Source organism: Equus quagga, chromosome 14, assembly GCF_021613505.1.
Source record: "Equus quagga isolate Etosha38 chromosome 14, UCLA_HA_Equagga_1.0, whole genome shotgun sequence".
NCBI lineage: Eukaryota > Metazoa > Chordata > Mammalia > Perissodactyla > Equidae > Equus > Equus quagga.
Window position 1 is genome coordinate 11,615,700 of NC_060280.1, and position 25,940 is coordinate 11,641,639.

General features: G+C 54.6%; 2 protein-coding genes and 1 long non-coding RNA gene across 4 annotated transcripts; 1 reads left to right on the plus strand and 2 right to left on the minus strand.

Annotated features, from left to right (window-relative positions):
• Window positions 1-293: 293 nt before the first annotated feature.
• On the minus strand, window positions 294-10,172 carry LOC124251860 (uncharacterized). Of its 2 annotated transcripts, XR_006891868.1 has the most exons (3): window positions 10,095-10,172; window positions 3,585-4,103; window positions 294-3,121 (listed from the first exon to the last, which is right to left on the minus strand). It is a non-coding gene; the product is annotated as an uncharacterized LOC124251860 (long non-coding RNA). The 2 variants fall into 2 exon arrangements; XR_006891867.1 differs by lacking the exon at window positions 10,095-10,172 and having other exon boundaries at window positions 3,585-4,689.
• Window positions 965-20,248, plus strand: IGSF22 (immunoglobulin superfamily member 22). Its single transcript, XM_046684766.1, is given in 32 exon segments — window positions 965-1,073; window positions 3,051-3,098; window positions 3,101-3,181; window positions 3,417-3,553; window positions 4,768-4,867; window positions 4,950-4,989; window positions 5,195-5,245; window positions 5,247-5,364; window positions 6,042-6,155; window positions 6,680-6,848; window positions 7,478-7,747; window positions 8,730-9,014; window positions 9,789-9,802; window positions 9,804-10,143; window positions 10,281-10,527; window positions 10,529-10,573; window positions 11,733-11,865; window positions 11,867-11,939; window positions 11,942-12,037; window positions 12,860-12,939; window positions 12,942-13,041; window positions 13,253-13,381; window positions 14,015-14,311; window positions 14,754-14,769; window positions 14,771-14,834; window positions 15,024-15,208; window positions 15,946-15,995; window positions 15,998-16,189; window positions 16,192-16,257; window positions 17,042-17,112; window positions 17,114-17,368; window positions 18,493-20,248. Coding segments are annotated over 32 exon segments (4,047 nt in total). The 3' UTR covers window positions 18,565-20,248.
• TMEM86A (transmembrane protein 86A) lies at window positions 19,927-24,245 on the minus strand. Its single transcript, XM_046684765.1, has 3 exons — window positions 24,092-24,245; window positions 21,724-21,988; window positions 19,927-21,412 (listed from the first exon to the last, which is right to left on the minus strand). The coding sequence occupies exons 1-3, from the start codon at window positions 24,110-24,112 to the stop codon at window positions 20,976-20,978; spliced, it is 723 nt and encodes a 240-aa protein (XP_046540721.1). The 5' UTR covers window positions 24,113-24,245; the 3' UTR covers window positions 19,927-20,975.
• Between the last annotated feature and the right edge of the window lie 1,695 nt (window positions 24,246-25,940).

Genomic DNA, 25,940 nt, shown 5'->3' on the forward strand with positions numbered 1-25,940 from the left:
TGCCATGCTGGTGAAATAAAAGATGCTGTGGACATCCCTTCGTTGATGGACTGTGAAGCTGGTAACAAGAATGCGGAAGCTCTGATGAGCCGCTGTGCAGAGGTCCAGGATGTATTCAGTGCAGATGGAAGGGGCTGTAGGGTGTGTATAATGGGCCCCCCCTCCATGTACAGAGGGGACAAGGACAAAAACCTAGCCACATTTCGTGAAGGAGCCCCCGAGATGTCTGGAGACCACAAGTGGTCCTGTCGGGAAGTTTAGGGGATGGAGCGGCTTCAGAAACTCTTCAGAGAGATATTTATATTGTTTTATTTTTTCACTGTGTGATTGAACTACCAATTCAAAAAAAGTTTAAGAAATAAAAACTCAACCTGTCTTTACCATGTCACAAATGAAAGAGGCCCATAGAAATGTGCTATCGTCTGTCTTAGCATTCCACCAAGGCCAGGGTCCCCAGGGCCCAGGAAGAAGGCCCACAGTTTCCTTTCAAGGCTGGCCCCAGGATGGCTTAGTCAGGAAGTCCCTTCCAGGTCTGACTTCATTCTCTCCTGCGGAAACAGCCAGCGCTGCGTCCCTAGTCCACGTAGCTATCCATGGGTATCTTCAAGTCCCTCTGGGCCTTCCTGGGTTCGCTGGGTAAGTCTAACCCCTACATCCTCCCCCTCGGCGAACTTGGAATGGGTTGGGGTTACTCAGTGGGCAACAGGCCCATTGGTTCTTGTAACCCACCAGGGAAAGGGAGATACAAAGGGAAGAAAAGAGAGGCTAGAAAGCAGAGGCTTGCTGGCCAGCCTCTCCTCACCCTCTTCTGTGCACAGCCGTCTCCACTGTGTCCACCTGCCCCGTCCCTTCCCCCCTACACACATAGAACGTCTCTGAATCTCTCTCCTGCTCCCTCCCTTGTCCTCCATGGCCTCGTCCTCTCCCTGGTCCTCCCAGGTGAGTGCCCACGCCTGCTGTCACCATGACAACCATTCACCACAAGCAGATGCTGCAGGAGCACGTGTCTCTGGAGCTCTCCAGCCTCACCACCCACGTGAAGACCTTCTCCCAGACAACCAAGATCGTGGGAGGCAAGCAGAGCGGGGAGGGCTGGGGCGATCAGGAAGGGGCAGACTTTCTTCCTCCAGTCTTTGCAACTCCAGGGCCCCTCAGGAGCCCAAGATAGCAACAGTAACCCTCTCCCAATCTGTGCTTCTAATCTGTGCTTTGATGAAGCTTCAGCTGGCCAGATGTTCACCCACAGATCAGATCTCCAGGAAAACAGCTTAGGAAAAATCAATCACATGGATGTGTGTGAGTGATTGATGGACTCTTAATTGCTTCGGGAGATCAGAGCCATAGGCAAGTGCGTGTGTCTCCGGTGGTAGAATTGCAGGCATGGAGGAAGGAAGGGAGGTAGCTACCTTAATTACACATGAGTAATGCTGACCCCGCTCCACTTAAGAAATAGCAGACTTGGAGCTGCCAGTGGAGAGAGAGTGAACACATGAACAAGTGACCTAAGCTTCCAGGCTCTCCACCCTTGGGGCCCAGACTTGGGGGCTGGCAGATCCAAGGGAAAGCTGAGATGTGGTCTCAGAGCAGAACAGACGGTTTTAGTCCTGTCTCCAGAGGCATGTGATTAAAAGATGGCCAGGGGCCAGACTATTGAATACCTGTCTTCCCGGTCCTTGCGCCTCCCTCAGAGTCCTCTTTGCACAAAGGCAGATGAACGCTCTTTACCAAGCCCTCGAGGTCAGAGAGGCAGAGCGAGTGGAGCAGCCAGGGCTCAAGACCAGAAGTTGCAAACTCAAGCGATTCTAGTAATGGTTCTCAGCCCTGGCTGCACGTCAGAGTCATCTCATGGTGGCGAGCAGGGGGGAGGGGGGAAAAAGTAGCGATACCGGAGACTCCCCTTAGACTGTTAGATGTTGCTTTGTTGTTGCTGTTTGTTTGTTTGTTTTTAAAGCTCTCCAGGGATCCTAATGTGCAGCCAGAGTCGAAATCCACTAGCCCACAGGGTCCGGGTGGGGAACACAAATGCAGGAAGAAGACTGAGATGGACTGCAGAGCGCATACCTCATCTAAAGGGGCAGCCACTGTTCCCCTCCCACGGACTGTCGCCCTATGGGAATACAAATCCAGTTTTGAGAATCCAGAAATCTGAATTTTTATGTGAAATCTCTCAATTTATAGATGTAGAGCCACTTTTTGTTTAAACATTGTAGAGGTCAAATAAAACACATCAGCAGGCCAAGTGCAGCCTGCGCACAGCTTGTGGGAGACCTCTGATTGCAATTTAAAAGCAGGCCACGCGGCTCCCTAACACACTGTTCTCATCCCAGTCCTTCAGATTAGTGAGGATAATAAAGGCACCTACCTCACTGGGATGTTGTGAGGATTAAATAAAACAATCTCGGAAATGTGCTTAGCACAGTTCCTGATTCCAGGAATGCACTCTCGGAATCACAGCCATTGTTATTAACTGTTACCTCTCCAGCCAACGAGGTTGCCTGTAATCTATACGGAAGAAACGACGTTTGTTTTCCAAATACAAAATTATATTACCGGATCGAATATGCTCTTTCAGATAAGGAGATCCGATACATAGCCCCCCTGGAGTGGGAAGGAGAATTCACCACGCCCAAGGCAATAAATGCTGACCCCACCGAAAAGCAGGGAGAAGGCCTCCCAAGCAGCAGCAGACTCAAGGTTCTCTTAATGCTCCTAGGGGAGCAGGATTTCCAGAAGAGAAGCCCACGAGACTAGGAAAAAAACAAAGAGAACTCTCCTTTTTTAAAAAAAGAAATATATATTAGGACTCAGGGCGTGGCCCCATAAAGGTGATTGACCATTGAGGGGTGGGAGGGGAGCTGGCTCCCCCTAGTGGTTGAAATTTGCCATAACACAATGACCCATTGTCTGTAAGGTCCTCCTTTCTTAGCCAAAGCCGGTCGTGCCCTCGCTGACCTAAAATGCTCCATTGTGCCCTCAAGGAAAGGTCAGCCCTCCAACTCCGGGCTGAGCTCCGCCTGGAGCCCATTCTGACCTCTCGACTGCCGCCACAGAGCAAGTCGTGTCGAGGAAGTCCTCGACCACTGTTGAGTTCTTCAACTTGGATGCCGGAGCTCCGACGTCCCTGCGGGCGAGAGCGCCCCGGAGTTCGTGGAGAAGCCTCAGCCCGTCACCGCATCCGAGGGCGTGTCGTTCCCCGCGTCTCCCCAGGCCCCTGGGTGCTTCCCTTTCTTCTCCAGTGCCCCAGCCGCCACCACCACCACCACCCCTGGCCCCCAATACACAAACACTGTCAGAGCCAGGCTAAGGGTCCCTTCCTCTGCCCGGGGCGGGGGCGAGATCGCTGGGAAGAGGCAGGGAGCAGGCAGAAGGTGCAGCCGGGAGGCTAAGACGCGACACGCGTCCTGTGCACACAGCAGGGGATAAAGCCGTGTTCCCAGCCCGGGTGCAGGGGAACCCCAAACCCCACATCTCCTGGAAGAAGGAGAGCGGCATCCCCATCAAGGAGTCCGCCAACATCTTCTACGACAGCATTAACAAGGAACACGTGCTGAAGGTGCAGGGACCCGAGCCCGAGGTCCAGTTACCCATGAGGCCAGAGGCAGGGACTCCTGGGGTAGGTCGCCGGTCTCTCACGGACAAGAGACCCACAATGACGCTCCAAGAAGTGGGAGATGGGCAAAGAGGCTTCATTGCCCTAGGGAGAGACAGGATAAGAGAGGCCGAGTCAGGAGCTGGGGTGTTGCCAGAGGCCGGGCCTGGGGAGGTGGGGGACGACGCCAAAATTAGGGGCGGGGCAAGGCAGAGCTAGGGCAAAACCAGCACAAGGAGGGGGCAGGACCAAATGAAAGAGAAGGAGGGGTTCCAGAAGGTGAGTGAGCCAAAAGGGAAGGTGAGACCCAAGCTATGGGCATGGCTAGAAAGGGGCGGGACCCTTGGTGGGTGGAGCGTGGCCGAGTTGGGGCTGGGCCGGAACAGAGGAGAGGCTGGTCATAAAATAAGGATGAGGGTCAGGGTTCCTCTTCCAGGGAGCCTTCCAGAAGAGTGTCGTCAAGGGCCAATCATCCTTAGGTCTAACCAGCTTCTGCAACCTCCGGCTCCAGACCCTTTGAGGAAAGGGAGAGATGGGGTCACCGGGGAGATGGGGTCACTGGGACCCTGGGACCTTACTCCTGTCCCAATCCTGCCCCAAATTCCTGTTGTGAAAGGCAGAGTCTCCCCTCTCCCAAACAGACAGGAAGTTGGTTCCTTCTCTTCCAAAGACCCATTGTTGGACCCTCAGCGCCCCACAGCACACACAAGCTGCCCTGGAGTCCCCCTACTGGCCATCCCCTATACAAGTTCATTCATTCCAGAGTCCACTGGTCTGTAAGCACCATGCTACAGGCACCAAGACAGCGATAGTCACCACCATTCCCTCAGGGGCTCAGCCCCGCACCTGGCATGGAGGAGTAAATACGTGTTAAACGAAGGAGTATTCAGCCCAGTGCCAGAAACTGCAGCTAGAGTTACCACTCGGAGGAAGTCCCTGTCTTCCAGAAGCTCACAGCCAAGGGGGAGAATCCAATGCACAATCAGGCTACAAACAGACACCCCCACACTGACTGCTACCTGGTTCCTCCACATCGTAGAGGCTGCTCAGTCTTCCACACAGACGCCCACACTCAGCTCCCCCCATCCCCCAAAAATGCCCTCCTTTCCCATCTCACAGAAAGTCTCCCCGTGGTTCCCTCCCCCCCACCCCCTCCTAATGGCCTGACTCTGATCCAGCTGGAGCCACTGACCTCAGATGACTCTGACAACTACGAGTGCACGGCAAACAATGACCATGCCGACACCATCTATACTGTGGCCTTGCTGGTGACAGAGGGTGAGCCAGGCCCCTCCTCCTGGCCTTTCTGCTTAGGGACCAAACTCCCCCTGTCTGACCCTGTTCCTCTCTCTGTCCTCAGGTCAAGATAAAATGGATTTCAAAAAGATGTTGAAAAAGAGGTGAGGCTGAGAGGCCCTCTGTCCAGGTGTTATCCCCCGACCCTCCAGCCTACAGTTTCTCAAAGGCCTTTCAACAGGGCCCTGAGTTCATGGCCCAGGCGCCAAGAATCTATGGAGTAGGGAGGGGCATCTCAAGGTTAGGAGAGGCTCCCTCTGTCTTCAGAGGAAGGCACTGAGTTCAAGGTTGGCAGCCACTTCCTTCCAGGGTTCCCCCTGCTCCCAAGAAGAAGCAGAAGAAGGTAGCAAATGAGAAAGACGCTAGAGGTTTTGTCTAAGGTGCCCAAGGACTTTGAGAGGCTCTGCATAGAGTACGGTCTCACCAGCTTCCAGGGGCTCCTCAAGAAGCTCAAAGAGATGAAGAAAGTGGAGGTGGAGGTCAGTGCCCATGAGGAGGCGGGGGTCTGCAGACCAAGGGCTGGGCCTCACCAAAAGTGCTAGTGCCTGTGTGTCTCCCAGTGGCAAGGTCTCCTCGCCGGCACATGCTACTCAAAGGCATACTCTCTACTGTGAGAGCAGGAAGGGAACTGAAGTTGCCTTCTTCCTCCCTCTCCCTCTTCACCACTCCCTAATGGACTTGCATGGACTTTGGCGTGAGAGATACCTGGGTTCAGATCCCAGCTCTACTGCTTTATTAACTTTTTGAACTCGGCCATCTCTCTGAACCTCAGTTTCCTCATCTGCAAAATGAAAGTTATACTTTCCTCTTCCGTTTGTCTTTGTGTTATTCTTGTCATTCATTCACTCAACCAACTCGTAATTATTAAGCATCTACACTGGAATTAGAGAATCCATGTAATTGGCCCAGGTACAGAGTGACTGTTCAATGAATAGGGCTTCCTTTCTCATCTCTTATCATATCCACCTCCCTAGAAATCTTCCAGTTGAACATTGTGGGGGGGGGGCGGGGGGCGGGGCAGGGGATTGCTATCTAGTTAGCCTAGCCTAGCCATTTCTCCTAAGACCCTTAGGGGGCTCCTCCAGAATTGAGGACACAGACTGGGCAGGCTCCAGGTGTCCCTGACACTTGCCATTTTGTTATCACAATCTCTCAGGCCATCTGGATTCTGAAGTCCTTGGAAAATATAGAGACCAAGGTTGACACCACAGTGGTCTTTGACTGTGTCATGGAGCCAAAGGACCCCAAAGTCAAGATGATATGGATCAAGGTAAGAGGGGGAGGGTAGCTAGGCAGGGCCCACCCTGGCAATTTCATTTCCTCTCCCTTCACAGACCCTCTCATTATCCATCAGCCACGTCATCTCTTCCATCCCATCAAGAGGATGCCTCCTGATATGGTTGAAGCTGGCTGGGAGCTGGGCTCTATTCTTAGCTCTTCCACCACTTTGCTATTTGATCTGAGACAGTTTCTTCTCCCTAAGCCTCAGTCTACCCATCTGAAAGGGCTGGATTAGATAGTCCTGAAGGTCGCTGGAGATCTGTGCCTCTAAGAGAAAGTATCTAATGAACTCCTGAATATTAAGAGTTCAGGCCTCAGGGGAGGTGGGGACTCTGGATCCCACTGAGCCGGATGATGAAGCTAGAGAGATCTTAGGGGCCTCTGGTGGTGTTTGAGGATCTTAGAGAGGTGGACGTGGCACCCTCCAGCTCATGCTGGCCTTGGGGAATGGGGACCTCTGGAAGTCTCCTCCTCAACCCCTTTGTCAGCTTTTCTACCTGTCCCAGGACACAGGGTAACAAGCCACTGAAGACCCAGTACTTCCTGGGCAAGTACAATGTGAAGCAGATGGGCAGCAAGCATATGCTGGTTCTTACCAATGTGAACATGAATGACGCAGGCACCTACAGCCTGTCCGTGGGCAACAAGTGGATGAGTGCAGAGCTCATAGTGCCGGCTATGAGTGTGGGCATCAAGGGGCACAAGGATGACATGGTCAGGGTCGGGGGGAGTAATAACCAGGGATGGGATCTGTGGAGATATAGGAGAGAGACTATGGGGCTATGCAGGAAAGGACTGCACGGGGCTGGGAGTCAATGGAGGAGAGAAACATGGGGTGTAAGGGAAAGGATTATGATATAATAAGTGTCATGGGGTGGTATAGCACAGCAGTTAGGAGCACAGTCTCTGGAATTAGACTATTGGTGTTCAAATACCAGCTTCTGTCATTTATGGGCTGTGTGATTTGGGGCAAGTTATTTAACTTCTCTTTGCCTCAGTTTCCCCACCTGTAAAATGAGGCATAATAGTAGAATCTGCCTGTGTGGGAATTGGATGCATTAATATGTGCAAATTGGCTAGAATAGTGCCAGGCACATATGTAAAACTACATAAGTGCTTTTTCAAATTGCTGTTAACATTACGGGGGAGGAGACCATAGGAACATCAGGGGAGGGGATTCTAGGATTCACGAGAGGGATGAAAGGAAGGGTGCTCTCCTCAACTGTGGGCTATGAAGCCAATGACACCTGAGTCTCCATGCCCCCTTCACCATCCCACTCCAGTGACTGCCCCTCCTACTCTTTGCTGCAGGTGAGCCACTGAAGTTCCTGGGAAAGATGAAGCCAATGAAGGTGACAGAGCACCAGACAGCTGTGTTTGAGGTCCGCCTCTCCAAGGAGGTGCCCAACTTTGTGTGGAAGTTCAATGGGAAGGAGCTGAAGAGGGATAAACAGTGTGAAATCACAGAGTCCGAGGATGGTCTGACCCACATGCCTAAGGTTAAAGATGCCAGACTCAGTGACAGTGGCAAGTACTCTGCCATGGCGAGGGACCTAGTACAGAAGGCCCAGCTCACTATTGGTCAGGCCAGAGCTTGAGGGGTGGGCTTCACACCACAGCAGCCTCCATGTGCGCAATCATCCATCCACCCATCCATCCATCCACCCATCCATCTATCCACTTCCTCCTTGCAAGGCCCTGTGATGGGTACTAGAAAGACAGAGGGTTGTTCTCTCCACTAACTCCTAGCCCAGTGGGAAAGACAGGTGTGGAAATGGAATTCGAACAAAAGTTCTCAAGCAAGGAGTCAAGATACTCTGGGATCTTATGATCAGCTGGGAGATCATAAGATCATGGGCCATGAAATTATTAGCCTTTATGGCTTTAATATCGTATATTACAGCACATCACTCTTGACTCCTCGCATTCTTATATTATCTAATAGGTATAGAAGAGTTGCACATGATGGTGGGTACACCAAGAAGCATGCCACACATGTGAACCACAATTGACACATGTGACATAGAGTCATCATTGCTGTGATGGAGGGAGACACAGAGGCTGTGGGAGCCCAAAGAAGGGGCACCACCTGGTGACGTCAGAAAAGATGTGATGAGGTCATGGCCAAGCTTTACCACGAAGAACCAAAAGGAGTTCAGCTTTCAGAGAAGGGCGAAGAGGAGAGGACATTCTCAGCAGAGGGAATGGCATGTGTAAAGGCCCAGACACCAGAGAGACAATGTAATTATGGCTGGGGTTCAAAGAGGGCATTAGAGATCCTGGCTGCGGTGCTGTGAGGAGGTAAAAGTTGCCATCCCATTTTACATACGAGGAAACTGAGACTCAGAAAGTAAATGCATTACATACAGTCAGCTAGCAAGGGGCAGAGCTGGGACTCTCCCTGCCAGTGCCTCCCTGGATCACACGTAGCACGGAAACACACTCCATGTCACAAGTCCCTATGTTTTCTGGGGTGAAAAAGGGGAGCAGGAAAGCATGCAGCTTCAGAAAAGGGATGCAGGAGGTTGGGAGTGGGCCCAAGTCTTTGTCTATCTGTCCACAGGCATCCCCATCAAGTTTGTGAGCACCCTGAAGAACGTACATGTGAAAGAGAGGAGCCGTGCATGCCTTGAGTGTGAGCTGACATCCAAGGATGTGACACTGTGCTGGAAGAAGGACGGGTGGCTGCTGGAGCATGGAAGCAAGTACAGCATGAACCATGAGGGCAAACGAGCAGAGCCGGTCATTGGGGATGCACAGCTCAGTGACGGTGGTGAGTACACTGTGGTGGCCATGCAGGATGGGGACCCCACTGAATACAATAGTACTGCCGCAGTCACCGTGGAGGGTACATACCCTCCCTGTCAGTCCCCGCTGACCAACCCCCCACCCCCGACCCTAACAGTTCCCTACTGTGGACACTGATCAGTCCCCCTACTGACCCCAACCCTCCCCAGACCATGATCAGTTTCTACATCTGCTCTCTGACCACCCTCATCTCCCAAATTCTGACCATCTCTGACCTCTCAGGCCTTTAACATCTCTACCTCCTAGATCCCATCTCTCAAACTCTGAAATCCCTTGACTTCATCCGATCTTCACCTCCAGACTCTGACCATTCCCAGCAACCCTGATCATCCCGCACCCCTTGACCCTGACCAGCCCCTACTCACTAATTCTGACCATTCCCCACTGACCCTGACCACCCTCAACTCTCCAATACCCTGGGCATCCCACAGACCAGCATCACACAACTCAATATCTCAACTCCACTAACCACCTGCATCCCCACCTTCTAGTCGCCCTTCTTCGGCTGAGCATCCTAAGTCCCCACCAACCATCCTCCGATGATCAGCCCCCCTTAGCCATCTCCCAGTCTTCCTGGTGGCCATCTCCCAATGCCACTGACTTCCCCCCAACCCTGCACCTACTTGCTCCAGTCCCCCTAACTTACCATTACTCAGTCTCCCCATTGACCATTTTCAAACCTTGTGCTCATCATGAATGGTTTTGATAGACACAGCACCAGTGCCCCTTCCCATGGCCATCGCCTCCAGCCCTTTTCCCGCGAGTCCCTTCCACGCCAACACCCCACCCCAGGCCCTGTCTGCTTCCTCCCTAGAGCGTCTGGCCACCGGTGAAGAGCAGGATGCCCAACGTGCACGTGACCACCGGGAGCCCAGCTGAGCTGTGCATAGTGCTGAACGGCGAGAAGGTGGAGGGCTCGTGGCTGAAGGATGGCAAGGAGGTGCGAGGTAGGAGCCAGGGAAAGGGACGAAAGAGGAAGAGGCGACAGCGCATACACTCACACTCACGCCTGCCCCTCACGCCCCAGATCACGGACTTGCGCGGCGTGCAGATCGTGAAGCAGGGTGCGGTCCACAAGTTCATCTTCCCCATTATGGGCCCCGAGAATGAGGGCACGTACACATTCCGGGCCAAGGGCGTAGAGAGCGAAGCCTCGGTATTCATTGCAGGTGAGGTCGCCCGGCGCTCACTCCAGACGAAGCTCAACCGCGCTACGCCCTCCCCGCTCTTGGCTCCGGCATCCCCGTGAGCTCCTCCCCCACCGCTGCCGGGCGAGCCTGCCCTGCCGCGCCGCCCCGCCCCGCAGATCCTCCTACCGACAACCCGTCGGTGCTGGAGGGACTGGCCGCGCGCCCAGTGACCGTGAAGGTGGGCCACATGGCGAACATCAAAGTGCCCTTCCGGGCAAAGCCGCTGCCCAAAGTGACGTGCTTCGAGGACGGCGTGGAGGTGACAGAGGAGACACGCGTGTCCAGGGAATGCAGGGAAGACCAGGCGCTGCTCACGGTCTCAACCTGCGTGCGCGAGGACAGCGGCCTCATTACGCTCAAGCTTGAGTGAGCGTGGCTCAGCCACAGCCGCTCTGCACCTCCGTGAGCTGCTGAGAGCAGGACCGCGGCTGCGCTGGGCGGAGGGCACCTGCTGCTCAGCGCTCAGCGGGGGAGGCCGGCTGCCCAGAGTTGGAGTTTGGATGGAGAACGGGATTGAAGTGCTGGCTTTGCAGCCATAAGCCCCCTTCTTAATTTCCTAACTAGGTGGCCTTGGACAAGTCAATTAACCTTCCTAAGCCTCAGTTTCTCATCTGCAACGGGGTGATTTGGGTTTTTTTTTTTTTAATCTATTTCAAGTGAATTTAAAGCACATAGCAGAGTGTACATGGACAGCACATGATAGACCTCAGGCTTCAAATGTTACTTAAGTGTTGTTATTGGCTGGGAGAATGGTGTGGTTGGAAGTAAAGGGAAATGAGGTGAAAGAGAGGTGGGATTTACGGATGGAAGTGAGGTTGGTTGGGAAGAGTACCGGGGTTGGAAGTGAAATGGATTGAGGGGAGGTGAGATAGGGATGAGGATAAAATGAGATTGGAGAGAAAGATGGAGTGGGAGTTCCAATGGGATTTGGGATGGGTCTGAAGATAAGGTTAAGGAAAGAGATGAGGAGCTGGCCTTAGCGAACTCGTATTCAAATGCAAAACACACACACACATATGCACACACACACACACTCACCATCACCACCTCCTCTACCTGCATCTCCATCAAGCTGACGGGTGAGAAGGTTTGGATTTCAATTCAATTCAGCATCATAACTGAGCACGTCCTCTGTGTTCTCAGTTCTGGGGACACAGAGAGGAAGCATCCCCAGCAGTCCCTCAACCCAAAAGGGATGAACACTAGTAGACATGTAATTATAACACAAGATAAACTGTAAAACCAGAAAGCACTGGAGTTCTGGAAGGGGACAAGAGGGCATCAGCTGAGGTAGGGGCCCCTCGGGTCTCCAGTCCACCCATTCCGAGGCAGGTGGGAGTCTCAAGAAGGCAAGGATCAAACTCTTTGGGCAAGTCTTACAAGGAGGGGCAGTGGACACAAGGAGGGGCAGTGGATACAAGGAAGGGCAGTGGATACAAGGAAGGGCAAGGGATCCAGAAAGCTCAGAGTCTAGTGCTGCCCCCGTCTGGCTGGACCTCGGACGAGTGGGATGAAGCCCTTCTGCTCCTTTGCTCCAAAGCCCCATTCTGATGCTGTCTCCTCTCCTCAGACCATCCCAAGCCTCCCCAGGGCCGAGTGGAGTTCCTGGAGCTCTCAGGCAGTTGTGTGCACATGAAGTGGAAGGCCCTGAAGGACAACGGTGGGCGGCCTGTGACACAGTTCATAGTGGAACGGAGGGCCGGTCGGCAAGAAGGCCTAGATTAAGATAGGCGAGGTGGACAGCAAAGTCACCAGATTCTCTACCAACAAGGTGGAAGGGGAAAAGCCTACCAGTTTCATATCCTGGCAGTCAATTCAGAAGGAGTGAGCGAGCCGCTGGAGACACACGAAGGGTTTCCAGGAAATCCTATCTGTCAGTGAGATAGCCCTGTGCTCGGGGAGTCGGGATGGGGGCTGTCAGCCAGGGAGGAATGCTGGTCTGTGGGGAATTCCAGAGGGTCATCTCTCTAGCTGTCCCATGAGGCAGACAAATTCCAGAGTAAGAGCAGAACATTGTATTGGGCAGGAATTCTTGACCATTTCCAGTTAGATCACACGCACAACACACTCCCATGCATATATCCAGAACTGTGCACAATTCCAGGGAAATGACTCTCCTTGTTTCTCCATTCCAGAAATCATCTCAAATTCAAGTGAGAGTGATGCGACTTTAGGGGTAACCTTGAATCCATTCTAATTTTTTTCCCAAAGAGAACCCTTGACAACATTGGCATTTTAATTATGATGGCTAATTAATGACTTGCTACACTCCTCCCAGCTGATCCCCATGTCTCAGTGTGTCAAGACAGTACCTTAAGAACTGTGGCACTGGGGATGACACCGCTTGGAAGATTCAAGTCAGTGATTCTCAGTCTTGGCTGCACATTAGAATCATCTGAGGTCTTTAAAAAAAAAAAAAAAAATGCTGGTGCCTGGCCTCCACCCTAGACCAGATAAACTGGAATATCTGGAGGTGGGACCCAGACACTAGTTGGTAGTGGTGGTGTGTTTGTTTGCTTGTTTACTCCCCACTTGATGTTAATGTGCTACCAGAGTTAAGAATGATTGGTTCAAGTTTTTTTAAGGAGGGGACTAGAGGTCCCCTCTAGTCAGGGGCCTAGACAGGTGCCTCAGGGGTGGGCACCTGTCTACATGCTCCCCCTCCTAAGCCCTGCCCCCTCTCTGTCTCCCACAGAGCCCTGTGCTATTGCCTCCCAGCCTCAAGTGACTGATGTGACCAAAGAGGCTGTGACCATCACATGGAATGCCCCCACCTGGGTGAGGGGGCGGGGGGGCACCGAGTGCTTGCCTACATTGTGAAACAGAAGAAGAAAGGCAGTAACCTATGGGTGCCAGTCAACAAGGATCCCATCAAGGGTGAGGTGCTAGGGACAGAGGCCCAGGAGGGACCAAAGGGCTCTTTGTGGGTGGACGCGTGTACCCTTGCTGCTCTGAGCATACTCCCCCCACCTCAACTCCTTTGGGGATTTTAATATTATCTCATGACCCCCTCTACCATGTCTTCTCACTCTATGGTCTCCCACCCCATGGACCCCTGCCCTCATGACCTCTCAAATTCTCATTTCAGACGCCAAGTGCACTGTGGATGGCCTCCTGGAAGACACAGAATATGAATTCTGAGTTGTAGCTGTGAATAAGGCAGGACTGGGACAGCCCAGTAGGCTGTCCAACTCAGTGGTAGACAAGGATCCCGTCAGTGAGTATGAGGCTGCCAGGCCCTAACACGTAGTGGAATTAGCCCTCTCAAGATAGACAGAGAATTTCCTCTCTGGGAAAGTCTAAGAAGAGGGGTCATACAGTCTCCATTCTCCGGGAGCTGCCAGTCTGATGGAAGGACTGGTTTCACGCACAAGAGAAGCCAGCAAGTAAAGGTTGAGAGTCAGGGATGGCGAGGAGGCAGGGTGGAAAATGTTTTTATCAAATTTTGAGTGTTTCTGGTTAGGTGAGGTAGTAGACACATGACTGAGGGCTGAGTAGGGGTGTTGGGTAGGTGATTGGGAGGGTGTGGAATTTAGGACGTGGGGTACGGGTATTGCACGTGACTGGATGTGGTTGGGCTAAAGGCTGGAGTCTTGAATATAGAGGGGTTGAGTGTATAGGGTATGTTGAATTTGGAGGGTATTGGCTTCAAGGGTGAAAGTGTTGAGTCAGTGAGAGAATTGAATTTGGAGGCTGTTGAGTACACAAGGTTGGGTATTGAGGGTGTTAACTGTGGGAGTTGGAGGTAGAAGTGGTGAAAGTTAGGTTTCAGGGCTACTGAGTATGAGAACTGGGCATGCGGTTGAGTAAAGATGAGTTTAGGGCCTGACTGGATGTCTGTGCCACCCAGAACCCCCAGGCCTGAGGCAGGCCCTGCACATGTCTGAGTCCTCCAGCTCCAGCATCTCCCTGGCCTGGCGGGAGCCTGCAGAGGGAAACCCACCCTCTGGCTACATCCTTTAGATGCAGGCTGAAGACACCAAGTAGTGGTCCAAGTGCACAAACACCCCCATCTCGGGCCCCTGCTACACGGTGGGAGGCCTCACTGAGAGGCAGACATACTTCTTCTGAATCCGGGCTGTGAACGAGGCTGGGGTTGGGGAGCCTATGGAACTGGATGAGGGAGTCCGTGCCATGCCACCACGAGGTGAAGATGCAGAGATAGCTGAGGTTTAGAAGCCGACATCCTAGCTCCAAACCTCCCTCTCTCAAACTTCATCGCACGGGGGAATATTGGGTGGTGCTGTGATCAAGAAAAAGTCATCCATACTTGTTGTGCCTGGACAGAGCTAGGGGTGACCCCAGGGGCTTCCCCACCAAAAAACACCCCTCATGTGTGCCAAATAGTATGTACTGTGTGCCAAGGGCGGTGGGGACACAGGATGTACCCTAAAGAGTCTTACACACTAATAGAGGGAGACAGATGAGAAACAAATAAATGCTTCAGGGTTGCAGGGCTGCTGGATGTCTATACGGCCTGCAGGAGGAGCATGAAGGAGGGGAGGTTGGGAAAGGCTTTGGAGGGAAGGCTTGAAGGCAAGTCTTCTGGAAAGAGGTCCATGCCCCCACCTCTCTCTACTCCATCTCAGCTGGCCCCAAGTTTGACCCAGCTGAAGAGTCACATGGTGGTTTGCGCTGGGACAGCCCTCTGGATGCATGCCGCCTTCTCTGTGAGTCGTTCCCAAGCCCAGCCCCCAGATGCCCACCACTTCACCAAGGTGGCTGGTGTAGCTATCAGAGTCTCTGCCTCTGCCCCTCGCCAGACCCCTGCACTAGAGCCTGGCAGCAGACAATGGGAGAGGGCCTGCCACCAGATACCATCTGGGTGAGCCCTGGTGACATCTCCTGCCATCCCCCAGGGCTCACCACCACCCAGCATGATCTGGCAGAAAGATGGCATCCCCACCAAGGGCAGGGAAACCATCGCCAAGGGCAAAAACCACTCCCAGTTCCTCATCAACAGCACCAAGCGCTCCGACTCAGGGGTGTACCGCATCTTGCCCCAGAATGACCTTGGAGAGGCATAATATGACATCCACGTGCGGGGCGGCAGGTCCGACAGTAAGAGGCAGAGGCCTCAGGGATGCACCCATGCACACACTCCACAATGTAGCCCCCACTGCGGCTCGAGTTCCTACCACTGCAAAGTCGTGCCTTACAGTAGGGAAGGCTTCTCTGGCACCACAAAGCAAAACTTTATCAGCCTTTGCCTCAATGGGAGGGTTGTTTCCGCTTTTTCTCACTGTCCTGAAGCCCCAGAGGCATTGAACTAGGACCAAGCCCTTGTTTCAGTTTCTGCAATCAAATCTGGTGAGCTTTGAGCATATGCGGAGGATGGCGGGCAGAGAGAGAGCAGACAACGGTTGAGAGGCAGGAGGGCCAGGTGGACATGAGTCCACTAAAAATTGGGATGACCTCTTAGAGAGGGCTGGAAGCTTTAGAATAAAGCCCTAAACCCCCAAGGGGTGAACTTTTATTGAACAGTTACTACTGTTCGGTGCCAGGCACTTACCCAGCATTTCTATGATAGTTATTGTTCTCCCTATTTTGCAAATGAGGAAACGGTCTCAGAAAAGATAACTCGCCCAAGTCCACAGGGCTGGTAAATGGCAGAGCTACACTTCAGAAATAGTTCTTTCTCACTGCAAGACACCAGCTGCCTGAGACTCAAAGAAGGGACATGCCCCATCCCATCCTCCATGCTTGGCAGGTGGCTGGGGTGGGGTCTCAATACTTCAGCACCGACTCCCCTACTCCCCGGTGGCTAATGGACCTTCTGACTGTCCCAGATTTTCCACGACTACCCACAAACCTACAGCTGACCAAGGAGGTGACACACTGACTCTTACCTGGAACCACAGTCCCAGTATGAAGGAGGACAGTGATGCCCGCTATGTCATCATGAAGCGGGATGCCCAGACCGCCACCTGGTTCACCACAGCCGATCATGTGTTCAATAACAAGTACACGGTGACCGACCGGGTTGCTCCCTCCCCCCGCATGAAGTACTACTTCTGAGTGGTGGCCAGAACGAAATCGGTGACAGCGACCCACTTGACACCAAGGATTCTTGGCTTGTCAACAAGGACAAGAGTGAGTCAGGGAGTTAGGGTTTCGTGTTCCATCTGGGATCCCTGAGGGCAGGGATGACAGAAGTGTTGCAAGGGTACCCAAGATTTGAGGCGAAATCTGAGAACCATTGAGGTGGAAGTGTTAACGTCAGGGGAGGAGACACTTTCTGGGTACTCTGAGGGGTGGGACTAACGTGGAGGTGGAGGTGGGGGTGGGGGTGCCGGGGGAGGGGCGGGGACCGGGGAGCTGAGATACACGGTCCTCTCTGCGCGGAGTGGCTGGCGGGGGTGAGGACTGGGGAAGATCTCCAACGAGCAGGGCTGACGTCCAGGAACCCTGGAGGGAGGGGGTTAAGGATGGGGATAGCGCCGGGAAACCGGAAACGCGGGGCTCAATGGGAGAGAGGGGAGACCGCGGAGGCTGGGATGACGTTGGGGAAAGCTCGGATGCGGAGTTAAAAGCCATCCAAATAACAGCTCGGGGCCGGGAAGCCGGTGGCTGGAAAGAAGTCTGGGACTCCCGGGGCTGGAAAAGCGTAAAATCTCGCGGAACTGGCATAGGTCCATCAGGCTCCACTCCTCCATCAGCCTTCCACTCGTGGAAGCCTGGAGCAGCAAGGAGGTGGGAAACTGGCAAAAGGGAAACCTTAGGAACCAGTATAAAGTTGGGGTCCCAGAGCTGATAGCATAGGAAGCTAACCCGGGTCATCAGGGTCCCGTGGGCTGGGTCTCGGGGCGCCTTCCGAGTTCTAAACCGGCGGGCGACGGAGATGGCCTTGGGACCCACTCAGGGCCCGCCGGCGCAGTCGAGGACCTGAGCGCCAAGTCGAAGTCGTCCCGGCCGAAGGACTGGCGCCGCGCGCCGCGCTTCCTGACACTCCCCTGCTCCCCGGCCCAAGCCGCCCACGGTGCTGCGCGGCCAGGACTGCACCATGACCTGCGCCTTCCTTGGGAACTCGCGGCCCACGGTGACCCTCTACAAGGGCGACGTCAACATCAGGTTCTGATAAAACTCCACCAGCGGCGTGTGCACAATCGTCTTCCCCACCTGCACGCTCAAGGACAGCAGCGAGCACAGCGTGCCGGTGAAGGAGCTGGGCAAGGACCGTAGCAGCTGTGCGCTCACCATCTACGTGAGGGCCCCGCGGAGCCGGACCTGAGGGGTGTGGGGGGTGCCCCGGGAGCAGCTGTGTCCCGTCTGGGGCAGATGCGCAAAATCACGGTCTCTGGGCTGTTGACAGACTCTTCTGGCAGGGCTGGCGCCCCGTTTTTTATTTACTCTGCCATCAGGTAATGTAAACATTCTCTGACTGGCCACCGTTTGCACCACTCTCTCCCACCTCTCAAAGTTGTTCTGTGCCTTGCCCCTGCAGACTTGCAAGTTTGCAAGAACACACACACGTGTTCCATGTTCTGCTCATCTGTGCACTTGCAGGGGAAATACTTTATTTCTTCCTACACACTCTACTGTCTTCACAGCTACATAGCTAGTAGTGTGAACTCTAAATGCAAAGCTGACCTGCCTTGCTCCCTGTTGCTTAAACTCCTAGCTTTTCCATGATCCTGTTGGTAAAATCCCAACCTACGAGGCTCCCCGCCACCCCATCTACCTCTCCAGCCTCATCCTCTGCCGTTCCCTGAACTCTGCATGGCACTCCCTTGGCGTCCGTGGAGTCCACAGTTACAGACCTTTTTCATCCTGTTACGAATGCCTTCCCTTGGGGAAAGGACCATGTCCTATGTCTCTGTCTCTCAACTACTCAGCTAAGTGTCTGGCACTGAGATGATGCCTCCAGAGCGGCCGCTGAACTGTGTAACAGAACTAGGCCAGGGAAGGCACTGCGGGAGACATCAGCTTTCACTCCACAGCTAGAGAGATCCCTGACAACTTAATTCTGGTTGTAAGCACATGGGCCCAGGGCCCTGGCTACACTACTCACCAGCCATGTGACCTTGGCAGGCCACGCTGAGCCTGTTTTCTCATCTACTTCTTAGAGCTTTTGTGAGGCTTAAATGAGATGGTGCACAGAAGTGCTTGGCAAATATTAAGGGCTGAATAATTGGCAGCTCTTGGCCCCACGTGCTCAGCTGACCTTGGGAGACTGGGGCTGGAGCTGCGGCCTAGCCCCAGGGAGGACTGAGGATCTCAGGCAGGATCCAGCCCCTGGTTCCTGCATAGTAACTGCAAGTCCAGCAGTTTGAAGTTTCCCTTGCCCCAGCATCATTAACACTAACAAACGCTTGCTTTGCTCTTTCAGACCAAGATGATAAGTCAGTTCTAGCATCAGTCACCGAGAGTCTGCAGAAGAAATCCAAGCGTCTTATGTGAGCTCCAGCCCAGCCCAGGCATCAGGAGAATGTTGTGCTGTGGGGCTTCTTGGCCTGTCCTCTGTGTGGCCTCAGTGAGGGAAGCCCAGTTTGCTCTCTGGTGCTTGTCACTGCAAACATTCAGTGAAAGGATGGGACAATAAATGGAGTGAGCTCACCCTTGCCTGTTCCTGAGTGTGGTGTGCAGCAGGAGTGGGATGTGGATACACAGAACCTGGACCCCTGAGAGCTTTGTCCAAACCTACCCACACGGGGAGTGACCAGCCCCCTTTCACTGGACCTTGACTTGCCCACCCCCACCCCCTGCCACAACCACACTGGACCCTCCCCTCCCGGCAGGGCACAGGGGGACAAGTCTTGCCAGCTTCATCCTTCTCCCCATCCTGCTCCCTCCCATTTCCTCACACCAGGTAGGTCTGTCTTCAGAATTCTGGGGTTTGAAGGGATCAGGACCTTGCCTCTTTGGAGCCCAGGGATCCCAGTGTTTGAGAATTAGAGCATCTTAGAGCTGGAAGAGACTGGTCATCCAGCCCGCTAGGTTTCAAACTTGTTTTGCAATGGAATCCTTCCTTTAAAAAAAAAAATTCCTAAGAAGCTTCTGGACTTGAATCAAGGATACGGGGTCTCTGAGCCTCCCTCCTCTCCTTATCCTTTCGCCATCTCCCACTAGGGATGCCTATAAAAACTCTAGTGTGGAAATCACTGAGTCATCCAACACCCCCATGGGATCTGAGTCTCCTCTCTGACATCCCCCCAATTGTAGAGCCCCTCTATTGATGGCATGTTCACCACCACCCAAGGCTTCCCTTCCTACTCTGGGTCAGGGCACTGCCTGTTAAGATGCAAATGTCCCTGGACTGAGGTGACACATTATTCTGCCAGGGCTCCAGATCTAAAGTATGAAGCAGCCAATCTAATCTCAGTCCTCTCAGCTGTTCAACTGAGCCCAGAGCCCAAGGAAAGAGGAGATGGTTGAAGGGAATCTGGATCATGCTGGAGCAGGCAGCAGGTCTGGGGTGAGGAGGGGAGGAGGCAGGCAGCCGTAGAGAACACTGGGTAACTAAGTCACCAAAGCTGCTAGGCACCTGTGCACAGGGAGTGCATCACGGATAAATCTGGATAGTGGCAAATCTACTACCCATCCTCATGAACTATATCCTCACCCACACACAAGACCAGGGAAGTGAAACCCACTCCAACTAGCACAGTGTCACCAGAGCCAGGAAGCCAGCCTGGCGCCAAGATGCACTGGTCAGGAGTGTGACCCAGGCTGTGAGGACATCCAGGGCCCTGGCACCATACCCCCACCCCCTCCTCTCCAGGACAGGCATGTGCCACACCGGCAGACAAGCAGGGCAACTAGTGGCCTTTTATTTTTATTTTTATTTTTATATGAGCAGTAAAGGATAGAGTCATCCCATCCTTGCTCCTCTTGCATTGAATGTGCCTCGGGTCTTAGGACCCTACAGCCCCCTCCTCTTGCTCCCAGTGCAGGAGGGGCAGGCAGGAAAGCACTGAGAGTGGAGGGGGTGGGGGACATCGGGGGGTTCCCAGCTCTCTGAGCCAGGCTCAGCACCCCCTCAGCAGCTCCCTGAGGCCCTCCCCCTATAAGACTTGAATAGACAGCAGGACAGAGACATATGGCAGAGAAAGACATAGATGGGCTGAGAGACAGACTACACACACACATAGCTGGCCCCTTCCTTTGGCATGGTTCACCCTAACCCTGGGGATAGGGTCTGAAGGTGGTGGTGTGGGGCCTGAGCTCTGGGCTGGCCTTTGAGACAGAGGAGACCAACTTGAATCCTTGGTACCCCAAGCTCTCAGGCCAAAGAAGTCCCCAACCTTGCTACCTGGACAGACACCCCTTCCCACCCACCACTTAGAGACTGAGATTGTTCAAGTAACAAGGATAGACGAGGGAAAGGAAGACTCCGCCTTAATCCAATCTTCCCAACGAGAGGCCCGAGAAAGGGGCTTCAAGCGCTGGGCCTGGGTCATTTCAGCACAGACTTCTCCCCTCTTCCCTCAACTCTGTGCAGATCAGAAAGAATGGGAATGGGTGAGTCAGACTCTTCCACCTAGTAGAAGTGGGGGGAGGTCAAGAAGCTGAGCACCATTGCCCTCCAGAGGGGCTCTGACAGTCCCGATGGGGTAGAGGTGGGGAGACGTCTGCTTCTGGCTCCAGCAAGGAGCATCAGGCTGGCTCCTTTTAGCTCTCAGCATTGCCTGGACCACTAAGCTCTGCTAGGGAGATCCTTTTCCTGTTTACCCCCTCAAACCTGCACATTTCCCAAGTGGCACCTGCTGCCCCAGGCTGGTCCTGCAGCCATCCTGATCCAGCTCTTGCAGGTTCCCAGGTTCTGGACCCCAGCCGCAGGAGGAGAGAGGGGTGACCAGACCCTGGCCCCCTCAGTTGGCCTTGCTCAGTCTGTAGTCTTCCACTGGCTCCCGGCTCTCGACAGCTGACAGGGCGATGAGCATCTGGGCAGCGTAGTAGGTGGACATGATGAGCGCCCGCGAGTAGGGCACAGGGAAGCAAAACTTGTCGATGCCGATGGTCATGTCTGAGACCATAAAGAGCACTGCACCACTGCCTGCCGCCAGCTCAGTCCAGCGCCAGGCTGCCCCAACCAGCTGCAGCCCTGCCACAGCACGCCAGACCATGAAGGTGATAATGGCCACATAGACCCCCACCAGGTAGGTGAAGGCACCTGAGAGGCCCGGGTAGAGGAGGGCGTAGTACAGGCCTGACAGCACTGCCATCACCAGACCTGTCCGAAGAGCCAATGGCCGCATGCCAAAGGCCGAGGCGTAGAGCATGTGGGTCACAGCAAACATCAGCAGACCTGGGAGTGAGAGGAGATGAGGGGATGCTGAGGGCAGGCTCAGGCGAGTAACCAGTAACAGGGGATGGGGGTGGGGAGAAATCCACAAAGATAAAGACACGCCCCCCCTCTCCCCTGAGGAATTCCAGAACGGATCACCAGATAACCTGCAAGGTCATCCTCCAATAGGGGCCCCTTGAGTCCTTGGCCTCAGAACCCTGCAGATTCCCCACATTCTTGTTCAAGAGCTCCCTCTCCCAAATTCTTGGCTCCTGGGACCCTCTAGGCCCCAGCCCCAGGATTCCTCCCAGGTAGCTACTGTGGCGACTGACCGTGCACAAAGTAGCCCTGGTCCTGCCAGATGAGGAAGGCATCACCTACAGCAGAGAAGACGAGCCCCACAAAGATGCGGGTGGCACTGGGATGGGCCAGCAGGAATCCTAGGCCATGGGCCAGAAGGAAGAGCCAGAGGCAGAAGATGGGCAGGCACTTGATGAGGGCGCTGACCCACGACGGGCTGGATGAGGGCAGCCAGAGCACAAAATACACGCAGGTGGCCTTGAAGAAGGGCACCAGCTTGGGTCCCTCACTCTTCACCTGGAGGACATAGGACAAGGGCAGTACTCAGAGCTTTGGAGCTCAGAAGCCCATAGAGGGGCTCAGAGCCAGCCCCCTCAGCCCAGACATCCACCCCAAAGACAGGCCCGCCTCCCAAGTAGGGAGGGTCGACACAGAGAAACCCAGTTTGCCCTGTCCCAACCAGCCAGCGGAGTGTGAACAAGCCCGTCACCACCCTGAGGCTTAATTGATTAGGAAGGAAAAGGGCTCCACTGTTCCTGCTGCCCAAGTGCATTCTTGGCCCTGGGGCAGGACCAGAATGATCACTCACTGGGCATAAGACAGACTTTGGGATAATGTCCTCTTCTGCAGCCCAATGCTTCCCCCTTCCTGCCCCCACCCCCGCCCTCCCCAAAGCCCCTTTAGCCCCTCTCTGCCAGCATCAGCCCCCAGCTGCCTGGAATGGAGTGGAGTCAGCAGGAAACCAGAGAGACGCCACAGCTGGCCAACTCGTGACCCTCAGCAGTGGGGCTAGGGCGTGGGCTTAGGGCCCTGGCAACACCAGGTGAGTGCTAGGAAGGCATGAGGGTGGGCTCTCTCTTTGGCCAGTCTGCTCCTCAGCCTCCACTCCAGCTGCCCCAGCCAAAAGGTACCATCATGGGCAAGGAGAGCAGATGGGGATGCAGGCTGGAGAAATGGACCCATGAGTTGGGAGCAAGAAAACTGTCCCTGAAACACCAATCATTTCAGGGATTGGGGGGGCTGGAGGAGGGTGTCAATAAGTCTCAATTCCTACAGAACAAGAGCAACTCAAGGCACATCAGAAAGAGAGGCAGGAAGGGGGAGGGGTTCCCTTCCCAGCTTTTGATCTGAAGCCAGCAGACAGGCTGGGAGGAGACGAGGAACAGAAGGGGAAGTTAGAGCAGCTGACTTGCTCTCAGCTGGATTAGGGGGAAGGGCAGCTAAAGAAAGGTTGTGTCCAAGGCCACTGCAGGCACTCCCCAAACTGAGGGAGGGAGATGCTGCAGATATTCTGAATCTGTGAGCCCCTGAAGCTGCTTTCTTGGGGCTTCTGGTACAGGGTCTCTGGGGGCAATCCGGAGCAGCTGAGGTTCCATGGATACCCACACTCTACCCAAAGTGACTGTGCCTCTGGCTGGCTGAGCTGTCCAGCAGAGGGCTCTGAGGACACACTCAGACTCCCGGGGCACTAGTTACCTGGGGACTGATCAGACTGTGATAAAGGGGGTAGGGAAGAGGCAGATGGGTGGGTCCAGGGTCCAAGCCTGCGCTTGCTCTGCCCAGGTGAGAGCAGAGAGAAGAGACGACTAAGTCCCTTCCTATGGTGATTTCCACATCCAGGCTGGTCAGGGCAGGGGCATGGGCAGAGGAGGAGACTGGAGGAGACACACAGCGCACAGTCCCCAGATCTCCACAGCATCCACCTGTCAGCCCTTGGAAGCATCAACGTCTGCTCCATACCCCTCCCTCCCTCCCCCCCATATTTCCCAGGAGAAACAGGCAGTAGTAGCTGGGGTGGACTCTGACCGTCACAGAGAACCCAGCACCAGAAGAAGGCGGGTGGGGAAAAGAGACAAAGGTTCGAGTTAGAAAGTCTGAATACAAGGACGTGTCAGTAGAGAACGATCCCCCTTCCTCCTGCGCGTTCTCAACGCTGCTTAGACTCATGGGCGTCCCCTCTCCCCGCCCCCGGACTTGTTTATAAGATGAAGGAGAGGAGGAAACAAATTTGGGACAGGATTCCCAGGCGGTCTCGGGCACCCTCCTGCCCTCCCCCACGCCTCCCCGTGGTCTGCCCACGCAGAACCCGGCGGCCCGCTGCTGTCCCCTTCCTCCTCCCGGCAGCGACCCCGCCGAGCCGCGCAAGACACCCAGAGATCCACAAAGTCACGCTTCCGAGTCACGTGCCCACTGTTTTCCTCCCGCCCGCCCGCGGGCGAGGGGCGCGCGGAGGAGGGGCGCGGCGGGCCCGGGGAGCGGGGGCCGTGACAGCGCCGCCCCGCCGCCGCGGCTCCCCGCCCGGCCGCGGCTCCCGGCGGCTTGGCCTGCCGCAGCCCAGTTCCCGGCCGGTGGGCTCCGGCCGCGCGGGACACCGGCTCGCTCGCTCGCTCGCTCACTCACCACAGTGACAGGGGACACCATGGCGGCGGCGGCGGCGGCGGCGGGCACCCGCTCAGAGCTGCAGCGGCCAGGACGCGCTCGGGCCGGGGGAGCTGGCGACGACGTTAACAAAGCCCAGGGCGACGGACAATACCTCCCGCGCGCCCGGCGCCGGGTCTTTGCTCTGCGATCCCCGCGACGTCACCGCAGACACGGCCAATGAGCAGGCTGGACTCGAGGGGGGCGGGGCCTGGCTTCGACACCGCCCAGGCCCCCCGGCTTCTGCAGAGAGAGAAGGGGCTTCTCCCCCCCGGACGGGGGGGTGGGGCCCCCCGGGACCCCGCCCCTCCGGGAAGCCGGGCGAGGCATCCAGGAACGTGACCGTGATCCCAGTCCCTGGGTGAGGACCGCGCTTGGCTGAGAGACAAACACATTCCTGTCCTGGACACACGGCTATACACATTTTCTCATAACTGAGAGATCAAAGGCAAATACAGAGTCCCTTCAGCCTTTAAACATGCAGCCCTCACGGACACGGTTGCAATTAGACCCACAGCCTTCACTGTGTACAAACACACATCCAAGTGGACACACAATTGTCAGTGTATGCACAACCTTCGCCGTGAAGAGAGACACATAAATAGGTACACAGCAGCCCATAGACCCATAATCCTAACATACAGAATCACAATTATCCTCAGGCACCAAACAAGTACATAGACACAAAACTGCCAAGCACAGGTCAACACACATCCTTCAACAGAAAATCAGAGACCCACCGCAGCCTATAGACCCACAACAAACACAGATAGTTTCCCTTAGGCACACACCTCTGGCAGCTCATAGACAATTGTACCACGCACAAGAACACACTAGGAATGACGGACAGACAGACCTGAGCAATACTCAGGGACCCAAAGAAGTGTGCCAAACTAACTTGGCAAAAAATACTGCTTAAGCAGATTGCATGTCAGTATTACACAGACTAAGAGGTACACAGGCACATTTGGAACCGATCAGGTTCAGAATCGTGGGAATTACGTGGGTGGATGGTAGGCAGTCAAATGGACCAGGATCTAATGCAGTTTTGCCATTTCTGCCTCTGGCCTTGATTTCCTCATATATAAGATGAGTGGATGATCTCCAATGTTCCTCCCAAGCCCAACATGTTGTGTAGTGGAAGGAGAAGGGCTGCTGGTTTCAGGAAATACAAGTCTAGGAGGCTTGCTGGGTATGGAGACTTCAGATACATCCTAAAGGATGGACCGGTGGTCTATGATCTGCAGTAGGAGGGAAGTAGCTGTGTTAGGCTTTGAGAATTGGGGTTGGGCAGGTAACCAGCCCTAATTAGCTGTAATTAGCAGCCACCTAGGAGTTTTAAATATCCTAGGATGGTGACACTGAGGTCTGAGTGCTGGACGCCTCCTTGTGCTGGCCCGGGCAAAGCCCACAGGTTGAGATGTCCTGTGAGCCCTTTCTACAATGGGCCTCTTTCTTTTTCTTTTGGGCACTGCTCAGCTTTTCCTAAAGCCTGTATGGTCAACCTGACACCCACTCAGAGCAGGGAGCAGCCTTCTTCTGGTGACAGAATTGACAACCAGAGATTAAGAGCCAGGAACAAGAGGAGAGTCAAGGCTGGGACTGGGGGTCCCCCACAGCCTTCCTCCATCCCCTCCAGGCCCCTCCTACATAAAGCCCCAGTGGCCAACGAACTCTGACTGCTCTGTTTTCTTTCCGGTCAGGAGCTGTGGGCAGACACACCTTACCAGAAAGGAGACTAGAACTGCTGCCCCCAGGGCTTTGCTGTACACACACACACACACTCCCCCACACACACATACACACACACCCCCACACACACATACATACA